The 11738-nt window shown below is 32.3% G+C and overlaps 1 protein-coding gene across 1 annotated transcript in view; it reads right to left on the minus strand.

The window, feature by feature from the left end:
* Positions 1 to 11147, minus strand: part of ovo (transcriptional regulator ovo) — a 215934-nt gene extending 204787 nt beyond the window's left edge. Inside the window, exon 1 of the mRNA XM_035360959.2 lies at positions 10817 to 11147. Coding sequence (XP_035216850.1) covers positions 10817 to 10838 — 22 coding nt within the window. The 5' untranslated portion in view covers positions 10839 to 11147. The remainder of the gene's footprint in view (positions 1 to 10816) is intronic.
* Positions 11148 to 11738: the final 591 nt, after the last annotated feature.

The following is an 11738-nucleotide window of genomic DNA, read 5'->3' on the forward strand; positions in this document are numbered from 1 at the left end:
GTATGCAGACATCGCGTTCATCGGAACTTGAACCCCGGACCAAACTACCAGTGTTCAGCGGCTTTCACCGTTAGGTCGCTGGCGGGCTTTGCTTCTTAATCTTCGTAACAAATTCTGAGGAAGATTGTCAAGTCCTCCAATTTGCTAAAATTCCTTAATATCCTCTGTGCAGTGATGACGAAAGACGTTACAATTGTAAATAAAGGAAGGGTCGTTACGACCTTGAAGGGCCTATTTTAAACTATAATATTCTCTATCTTATCTTCTGGAAATATATGTATTCCTACAAATCTAATTTATTAAATTATTCATTGCAGGGCTATATGTGTAACATCCGTATTTCATTATATATATGACATTTTTTATTTATTTAACAGTGATATGAAATATATTGTTATGAAATTATTTTCTGAATAGTAAAAAACCACTAATTGATATTTACTATTCAAACAGTTGTGAGAAATTTCTCGTGTTGCTTTGAAACATCAAATGGTTCATTTGCAACTCTAAAACTGTATTTTGATTCCTTGACCAATCCCTTTTTAACAGGAACTGGTTCTTAAAAACAATAAACAAGATAATTCAGCCAAACTACCCCACCAGGTCTATAGTAATATATTTTCCTTTCTTCGATATTCACGACAGACGAAAAGGCAGAGGAAGATAAAGCGAAGATAAGCGAGATCAGCGAACTAAGGAAGATTCGAAGGACCCTAACCTTGTTCACCGCCAACGGTTTGGAGGCTATTGGCACTTGCTACCATTCGCACGTAACAGGTGCTTGAACTCCGTCTCCGGTAGCCAATGGCATTATCTGTTTTTACTTTCGTTTCACTAGTGGCATGAGTTATTCCCTATCAATAGGGAACAGTTTCAGGATCGGAGGGAAAAATTCAGTGCCGGTGGTAAAATATTATATCCGCGATTTTAGTAAATAAATGCGAGACATATTGCGCGTACACCTTGGGGAAAATATTTAAAGAAGAAAAATGTAGTTAAATTAAAATAATAAAAAATCTAAAAAATAAAACAAACCTGAATTTTTTTAAGAAACTGCGGTATTATAAGCGTTATATATATATATATGTCATAATAAGAGCAAAACAAGGAAAAGCCGGAGCAGTGTCGATGCGTGATTAGATCCATATTAAAGAAGAATTTTGATTGCGTAGTATTTAAAGAACTTGGCAGTCGAGGCAGTTTTAATTCCATTTTTATTTCCAATTAATATTTGTGGCCACAATTATTTGGCACTCTAGTCGTGCCTTTCCACAGAAGATTTACATTTTTGATATTGTTGGGATAGAAAGCAAGCCAGCGAAATTACATCTTAGCACAGTAGAGAGCAAAAGCTGAAGTGCGTAGTTATGAAAGATGGAAGCACGCGAAGAGAAAAGTTTTGGTTTACAATTCGGTGATTGGTCGTCAAGAGGCATCTGGTATTAACGGTTACATAAGATCGCATGATTAATTTGAATGACGCAATGCAGATAAGTTATTACGATTTTAGAATAGAGAGGAAGAATTAATGTTTATAGTTATATTATAATTCTGATTCATACATTTTTATCTTACATATATATATATATATATATATATATTAAATCTGCATTCAAAATTTTGTAAGCAGATTCCAATTTTAAGCTAAACAGTTGCAGAAAAAAAATAATAACTCATTTCCCTCTAATACAAGATACAGAATATAAAATCATGTTTTTCGAATTAACTGTGAATGCCAAATGGCAGGGAAAAAATTGCTTCTGTATAATTTATCTTAAATTAACGGAACGTGTGGATTTGTGCTGTTATTTAATAAAGAAAAAATTTATATTCAACATGTAGCCTCTGCTTTTACTTTTACTGGTACGTTTGCGCAAGAGGCTTACAATATATATTTCAAGGGGCAATTCTTTTTACTTTGCCAGGATACGAAATCTACTTATTGAAGACAAAAACATCTGCATAAAAAATCAGTTTTTTTAATAAATGACGTTCTCACCAATTAAGATTTATCAAAAAAGTTATAATTCCGAAATAATTAGAGATTTTTAAAGTCGACTCAAAACAAGCTTTTTAAATGTTTTCCATAAAATGTATTTGGATGCTGTCACAGTTTCATGGGAACCATAATGCTTCCATTTAGGTTTCTGTGAACGAGTTTGACTACCATAATAATTAGGTAAAGTTCTTTTACCTAATTTCTAGTCAAACTATTTGGCACTTATATATTTTCTGTCGACCGCTGATTTCCGTTGACAGTAAAACCCGCCAGAAATCTCGTGAAACTCACTTCAGTTTTTCTAGCGGAATTGGAAAAGAACACCTGGCTCTTAATTTAACAATTAGTTTGATAATTACAGATTACTCTCTATTTTGTTACATAATCATCAGACTGCAAATTATGGATACAGCCAAAGCTTAAACTGCGTCAGAGACAGGTTTGATGCTTCTCGGTTTTTGAGATAATTTTAGCCAGAGCATACCGGTGCCCTGAATAAAAGGGCTCCGGCACTTCTTTTATGTAAGTGAACTACAATTTTAGCAGACAGCTTTTATTTCAATAATAAATATGAGTTAAAATAGAGTCTAGCTTCTGAATGCAGGCTGTCTTTTTCTCGGAAAACACAAAGCTTGAACAGAGGCTCTGACTTTTAAAGAAAGTAAGAGTCCTCATCCACAGCTCACACCTCCTGTAAACTTTTTGAACGATATACCCAAACGCAAAGGACCAATATTGTCACTTGTACAGAGGAGTTTAAGTTTATTCACGAGTTGTCACGAAAAATTTCTGCCTGACAGCTAGTTTTATACCGACAGGGCATCGCAATAAGAAAGTCTTAGAATCTTCCCTCTTTATTTTCAAAGCTACCCTTTTTCCTTAAAATTTTCTTCCATATACTCATGCTATTTCTAGATATCTCACTATTTTCCTTAAAAACGCTTTAATCGTTTTATCTTTTTTCAGTTGCTGCAAAAAACAATGATTTTTATATCTACCATCCCTTGAAGTAGTTCATCATACATATAATCAGGGCTTAAATTCAGACGGAGATTTGTTGAGCTACTTTTAGCTTCTGAGTAGAAACTGTAATAGTACTAGCCAGAACCCCAAATAAGACGAGGTCCGACAGTTTTTCTTAATTAAATATTTATAAGTAATTTAATAATTTATTAAATTTCTATTTCTTTTTACATTTCTTTTAACTATAATTCAATTAGTTAATTATTTTAATGTTTAGTTATTTTATTTTCCCTTTCTTCCTGACAATCTTCAATAGGGTCCCATCACATCTATTGTTTGAAATTAAGTCCTGGATACAGCATGTAAAAACTGAAACAAATATGAGCTCAAGCTTTGGAATTATCTGATAAACAAATTCATGAAATCTTGCTCCAGTCATTGTGGCGGCCTAAAACCGCTAGTAGCGTTTAAAATAGTCAACATCTTTCTCCCAAATTCTACAAAATTATCTTGGTGGTTGACTTTAAAGTACGCAGTCTTGCAACTCGTAATTCTTTAATTTTGTACGCCTCGAGAATCCGAAAAAATTGTAGATTAAAAATGAAGCGGATTGAATGCTTCCAAGTTGGCTTATCAAGAATTAATCGGGGTTGCATAAAACCAAACAGCAGGCATTATGAATGGGTTGTGGCGCCATGCTTGTCCATTACTAGCGCTAAATCGCATCATGAGCAACAGTTTCTGTTTGTCAAAATGGTCGATGGGAAAACATATAATTGTTAAATATTTTTCGAATTTAAATTTTTAAGAATAAATAATAATTTTGGGCAAAAAACTGCAACATAAGTTTGCTATACTATAGAGGTTTGAAAATTTCACATTACGTAAAAGCATTAGAGATACATTTATTCGTTAAAGGTCACAAGGGGGACTTTTTAACAGAAAATTACCTGTTCATTTAGATTTCACAAAGTACATTAAATAATTGTGCGATAAAATACATAAAAGCAAATTTATTATATAAGTTCATTTATATAATAAATTTGCGTTAAGTTTAACCCATTTAAAACAAATTAAAATTACTTTCACTGTTAGTCAACTATACAATTTTAAGCTTGATTTCTGGAGGCGAAAAAAGAAGGGATTTCAGGTTGACAATCGGGCATGTTTAATAGCTGTCACTACTGTTATAAACTGAAAACAAACTCAGAAAACACATTTTCTTCGAAGCTAAACAAACATAATCATATTTCTCAAAAAAGAATGGATAACTTTAGTGCTTTTCCTTAACTTCACAAGTGCTTTAAATTATCAAGTTAATAAAATATAGATAGATAAACAAGTTAAAAATTAATTATTGTTTACCACAATATCAGTATGATATTTTACTTGCATTTTGAACATGATAAGTTTAATAGCTGCAGAAACAATTGCTTCGAAACTGAATTCATACTGAAAACTGGCTCTGTACTTACATTTGGAATCTGAACTTCTTCTTCCCTGACTTAATTAAGCTATATTAATTGAATACCAGTTTATTCATTTAAAAAATAAAATACGTCTGTCTTTTGGAGGAAATAATTTTGTAGGATTAGGAGAAATAATTTGTAGGATTTGGAGAATTTTTGAACTAAGGATTCATTAATTAGGAACATTAGTTAGGTAAAAAAGGAACTTGAAACAATCATATGCAATACTGTCAAAGGCGTCAGATGTCAGATGTTATACTCTCGTATAAAAAAAAAAATTTAAAAAACTTACAACCAGGCAGTAAAATTGTAGAAATGTTTGAAAGCTAATTTTGTAATGCAAAACATGAAGAAGTTAAAAGCTTACAAATCAAAAGAATGAGTTATTAAACCTGAACAAGCAAGAAATGGAATACAAATTAATATTTGAATCTGAAAATGAAGAAAGTGGATATTTAGGGAAAAAATTTAATATTTATTATTAAAGTGTTCTTTTGTATAAATGAATCAGATCTTGTAGAAAGAATAAACAAAATCCGTGGAAGAAGATTTTTTGAAAATATTTAACCGAGATTGGTAACGAAACATCAGAAAAAATTAAACCTTTTGTTCATGATAAACTGAGAGATGTACTCTCTTGTAAAGGTTTAAAAATATGTAAGCTATATTTTATTTCTAAAGAAATAGTAAAAGATTTATAATCTGAGTAGTACGAATTATTATTACAATCGAGATATAAATGGTTAGGAATTTTAAAAAATTGAAAAACAACAAAATGTTGATCTGAAAGACGAAAAGGCAAAAACAGAATTTTCGCTCAAGAATTAGGCTCATTGCTTTCTGTTTTCAGATGTTTTTATTAAATACTAAAAACTCTAAAATAAGACGGTTTTCCCATTAAGAATGACCATGTAACATTCGTTTATGGATTGGGTTTGATTAATAACAAGTGTTTAAATAGGACGAGTGTTTAACAAGTGTTTAAAAATAGGAGGCATTACCACTGAGAAAAATCATCGGAATACGACTCTCATGTTACAAGCCCTGAGCAAAGACTTTACGAGTGATTATTTGAATTCTAATGCTTTTCTTCAAAGATACATTCGATCATGAAGACACTAAATTGATTGGGAATTGATGAAGATGTAAACAAGATACCAGATATTACTAAAAAATACACTCTTAGACAAAAAAAAAAAAAAAAAAAAAAGGCTCACTGAGAAGATGTAAAGCAAATTGGACACAAATTGGTATGCATACAGGTTTCGATGCAAAATGCAAAATTTTACATTTTGGCTGCCAATGAATGAACGGTTGTCGCTACAGCGCATCTGATCTGCGCAACTGGCAGGATATTTAAGAGGAGAAATTACGATTCCAGGTCATAAATTCTTCACGAATTTCATTCCGTGTACTCTGGTAGACAGTAACTATGCCTCGCATACAGGTGCGAGAACGATATGCACAGATGTCAGAATTTGAGAGAGGTCGTGTAGTTGGCTCCAAAGAAGCTGGTTGGTCTTATCGGCGAATAGCTGGACATTTCAGCAGGAGCGATGCCTCTATTAGACGATGTTGGCAGGAATGGGTGAACCATGGCCGCACACAGCGTCAAGAAGGAAGCGGTAGGCCTAGAGAAACTACAGAACGTGAAGACCGAGCAATCGTCAGAGCGGCACTCACAGCCTCAGATGCATCATTATCATCGATTGTACGTGCTACTAGTGCTTCAGTGACTGCAAGGACTATTCATAGACGGCTCACAGAAAGAGGGCTGAGGTCACGGCGCCCCTTGCGCCGACTACCATTGACCTCTGTACAAAGTCAAGCCCGTTTGCAGTGGTATCGGGCTCATTCGCACTGGAATGTCACTGACTCGAGTAGAATAGTCTTCAGTGATGAGTCTCGCTTTGAACTGACCCCGATGACCAGCGAAGGCGAGTCTGGAGACGCCCCGGACAGCGGTGTGATACCAACCTGATTGTCAGTTGGTTGTTGGCAGACCGGCCGACAACCAGGAGTGATGGTTTGGGGTGCCATTTCATTTCATAATAGGACCTCTTTGGTTGTCATCCGTCGCAACCTTACAGCACAGCGGTACGTCGACGAAGTTCTAAGGCGCGTTGTGTTGCCCTTCATGTCACGCCACATTGGGCTTACATTTCAGCAAGATAATGCCCGCCCCCACACTGCACATGTTTCTGCTGCTTGCCTTAGTGCTTGCCGAACATTACCTTAGCCAGCAAGGTCGCCGGATCTCTCTCCTATTGAGCACGTTTGGAGCATTATGGGCAGGGCCCTCCAACCAGCTCGGGATGCTGACGATCTAACGCACCAGTTGGACAGAATTTGGCACGATATCCCTCAGGATGACATCCGCAACCTCTATCAATCGATGCTAAGCCGAATAACAGCTTGCATAAGGGCCAGAGGTGGACAAACGCGTTACTGACTTTTTCCCTTTGTGAAGCTCTATCACTTCAATAAGTCATCCAATTTTTCTCAAACTGTAATCATTTGTTTTTCTGTACATGTACATCATTTCTACTGATTTTCGTCCCATTCGGATAACTCCTTCTTGGTGCGTCTTTTTTTTTTTTTTTTTTTTTTTTTTGTCTGTCTAAGAGTGTATTTAGTAATAACAAAACAACAACAAATAAAAACTTAATAAAAAATTCAACCAAGGTTTTACAGAAAGACTCATGTTTACGAAAGACACTTAAGCTGTATATGCTTATACACCCTTGAAACATATATTTAACTTCTTTAACGAATACAGAAGAATTATGATAGGTTTAAAGTTGAAATGGAATCTGAAAGGAATAAAAATGTGAATATGTTACATACAGCTGAGAATAACGGCTATAAAAGTATTATAGAAAAGAAGAGTTTGATATTTTTACTTGTTAACTTCACAAAAGATTCTCAAATAAAAATCTTGGAATTACAAAGTTAAAATAAATATTTTGAAATGTTCTAGAATGAATTTACAATTGAAACGTCAAATCCATTGAAAAGCAAAGAGGGTGTAAAGGAAGTTAAATCAACATCAGACGAAGTGTTAATCTGTGTTATTCCACAGAGCATTTAAGAAGAAAATAACATAAAAATGAACAATAAGGTATTTGAAAACTTAGATACAATTTTTTTGTTCGTTAACAGTGAACAACAGTATATATATTCCAGACGAGCCATATTAAATGGATTTTACCCATAAGAAATTTTATCAGTTGTATTCGGTTCTCTTAGAAGTAGCACTGAGTAATATCAACACGGAATCAGGATGTCCGATAAGCTATAAAGAGTGTGGAAGTCTCTATTCTGTGGTGTGCTTCAATCTTTCATGACGAAGATTATTTATATTTAAATAGTTTGGACATTAATTTTCACTGTGAACTGAGAAATGCTCAAATGATTCTTTTATATTTTACTTTATTTTCGAACAGAGAAGAATCTGTGAATTTAACATACTTTCTAAACAAATTTCTATGATATCCTTCTTGGATAAACGAAAATTTTACATTCCTTAATAAATGAATGTGCATTATCCCTTTAGTAAAAGAAACAGGGAGAAACAAGTTTTCACACTAACTAGCGACAGAAATTACGATATGGAAAATAAAATTTTAACCAACTGGTGGAAATCCGACAAATGAAAAAGACGTACAAATAAAGTTTGCTTTGAAATATATTTGGGCAATTATTTCAAAATAACAGGTTATCAGAAACTCTTATTTTAGAATATAAACATAAGTAGATTGGCATAACATTTGTGTATATCAAAGATTATGAGAAAAAATTAGCATCAAGAATGTACATTTAATTTATTGTGACATTATTTCAAGATATCAGACATTATCTGAAAAGTTTATAATTTAAAATGCTTATAGAGTAGATCGGGAGAAAATTTCAGAATATCAAACATTAACTGATAGTTTCATTATAGAAAACTTTGATAAATTAAATACAACATTAGTTTCTAGATATCAGAAGGTTCTATAGAATGCTTAAAAGATGTTACAGATTGGAATGAGGTTTTTAAATATCAAACTTATAAAGTCTGTGTCTGTTTGAAAGAACTCTTGAAGAATTAGCTTCTAGCCTTTGTAAAACTAATCAGAAGAAGGGTATATATATATATAAGATTCTTTTATTCGAACATAAAATTAACAAATGACTCAACTTGGGTTACAGGAAACCAACACTTCTGGCTTAACAGAAATACGTAACAAATAATAATTTCAAGGTGTGATAGGTTAGCCTAACGGCTCACAGAATACTTTAACGCGCAGGAAGAGCTCTAGTCTATAATAACCGGCGAGACAAACCTAAAGGCGAGAACACATCAACGCCGTTAGCAAGTTGCTAATAATCACAGCACACGTGGCCTGGAATAGGCAGACACGCTCTAAAATTAACTTCCGAAACTCTTACTTAAATAGCACTTCATTCTACCTTTATCTAAATAAACTCTCGCTAACTCATTTACATTCTGGCATGAAAAGCGTGGGTGAAAAGAGAGTAACAAGAAAGACTTTCAACTTAAAATGAACTATTAGTTAAAAATAAACAGATAAATCTCATAAACTTTTTCAAAATTTTTCATAATTAAATACATTGATAAAGATATAATTAAGTATATTTGCTCTGACATCATATTAAAAACCGATATATCAGAAGTTGTGAATATTATATTCAAGAAAATGGTTTTAAAGCATTTAATTGAAAGCATTTAATTGAAGCTAAAATTGAAAAATAAGCTAAAATTGATTAGCTAAATTGAAAAATCTAATTTTTGTTCTAACTTTTCGGTTTTTTAATATATATTTTCTAGTTATGCTACATTTTAAATTCATTTACCATTTTAAGTATATGGGTTGAAAAAATTTCCTAAATATTCTTTTAAAATATTTTAATATGAATTTATTTCTTATTCTTTATAATAATTCTTAATAAAATAAGAATTAATTATTTAACAATTAATAAATATAAATTAATGAATGAATTTATAAATGTAATAAATATTAATAAATTATAAATATAAATTTATTTCTTCTTTTTAAAAATGTTTTGCGCTTCAAAAACAAATAGTGTTCTTTTTCTCATAAAAAAAAAAGAAGAAGAAGAAGAAGAAAATTATATAGTGCCGAAAGAAAAAAAAAAAAATTACTTTCTTTTACTCGACAAGCATGCATCAGATGTTAAATAATTCTCTGAAAAAAATGCGCGCAAAGACAGAAAACATTGTTACGTCACTTCTTCAAGCGCAGCGAAAGAATCGGAATTTATTTTACATTTGGATCACTTGGATTACTTTGAGAATTGGGCAAAAAGCCAACTTTTTTAAAAGACTAAGAATTCTGATGATTGGAACACTGAGACGAAACATTAGCGGCTTTCAAGGACAAGACTTCAGAGAAAGAGATAAGAAGTTTTTTTATTTTATTTTATTTGTGACTAATAAGAATACTTCCGCGCAAAGGAAACGGTTCTCTTGCAAAAAATAGTGACGCGGTTGTTTGCTTTTTTATCATTAATTTGAGTTATCCTCATTCGAACCTTACTGTTTTTTAAATATACAATTAGTACTCGTTATTTTTTTTATTATGAAGGCAAATTTTTATAACTTCTCCTCTTTCGGGTATTATGTTTTTCAATATAGAATTTGTCCTCTTCATTTTAAAATTTGATTTTTTATCATCACGTTATTTGAAGTACTGAAAGTCGTCTAAAAATTCATTTTATGCGATTCCTTATTTTTTTAAAAAAATTACGGACATTTTAAATACTTCATTTTTAAAACTTTTTTTTTTATATTGAAAACTTGGATCTCTCTCAAAGTGTCCTAGCTCTAGAATTTTAATCTTCAGTTTGAACTTTAACTCTGTATATAAAAGATTTCGAAAATTACTAATTTAAATATAACTTTTTAATTCTTTATTTGTTTTATATGCTTTCATATTAGAAAAATGATATTGCCTTTTTGTTGCCCTTAAGTTGTCCTAGTGCGATCATTTATTAACTACTCGTCGAATAGCAGTAAGTTCTCTCAGATTCGATTCTTGGTAAATTGAAGAGCTGGTTTCGTGGTTTTCTTTAAGAATTCGTCTGCGAAGGTATTTGTTTCCCCACAAATAACCACCAAAAGATTTTTTACAATGAAGCGCTTAAATTTGATCTAACCTGGATTCTAAAATGCATAAGATTTTCAAAAATTCACTTTCAATTTTTGACACATATAATAATTTTATTTGCATATAAAATTTAAGTTCCAAGCTGTAATTAATAACTTTTGTAAGGGCAATTCAGATCATCAGGACAACAAACATACTTCCAGAAGTGTAATCTTTTTGGTTCAGATGAGTAAAAAATGCTGTTGACTTACTTGGATTGCGTGTACCTTTCATGTGAAAGGAAGCTTGAGCGTGATGTGCCCATGATAGATGCAGTGGACGATTCTCACATAGGATAACACATGAGATTTCATATTTTTAAGATATGAATGATGATTTACAGTTTTCCGCATATACATTATAAAGCAAATTTTGCTTAGCTTCAAGTTTGAAATCTTTAAAATGGAGATCTAATATACTTTCCTTTTCGTCTTTAGAATTTTCCGCAACATTTAAAGAGTAATCCAAATTTTCTAATTTGCGATGAAATTAGACTTTATACGACTAGGAATAGATCGAAGTAATCCGAATGTTTATTCCAGCCGACACGGCAAACTGAGTGACATGGATCTCAACGGTGTCTGAAACTGTGCTGCTGGTCAGTTTAGAGAGCGATGTGAAAGTCACGTAACCTACTTTAGAAACCTACTTTTTTTTTCCTTCTGCGTGCATTATTTCCTCTACTTCTAATCAAGTTCGATCAAATATTTCCTGGACATAGTATGTTAGTAAATATAATGGGCATGCGTCGCTTATTTGCATGATTGCAAAAGGTAAACAAAAATAAAGCCTATCTGTGGAAACAGTATGCAGTTTTCTACAATAAAAAAAAAGTATTACATTACACTTGACTATTAAATTCCTCTGAATTAATTTCCTTCTATAGTGCCCTTGTTCATTTTCGAAATTATGGAATTAAATTCAGAAATGATACTTGCATGGACAAACTAAAAGCGAGGAAGAATTCTCTGCTGATCTGAAGCCTACGCTGTCGAAATAATAGTTGTAATAATAATATAGCCATGTGTGCAGTATAAGTGCTCTGTTTTAGTAAATTAAGACGATACTTAGTTATGGTATCATCAAAAAAGTCACAGAAGACTGATACAATACTTTTAATTTTGCTTCCAAGCA

The sequence above is a fragment of the Stegodyphus dumicola genome, chromosome X1 (genome assembly GCF_044657685.1).
Source record: "Stegodyphus dumicola isolate Sdum_Otavi_A_Nest chromosome X1, ASM4465768v1".
NCBI classification, from domain to species: Eukaryota; Metazoa; Arthropoda; class Arachnida; order Araneae; family Eresidae; genus Stegodyphus; species Stegodyphus dumicola.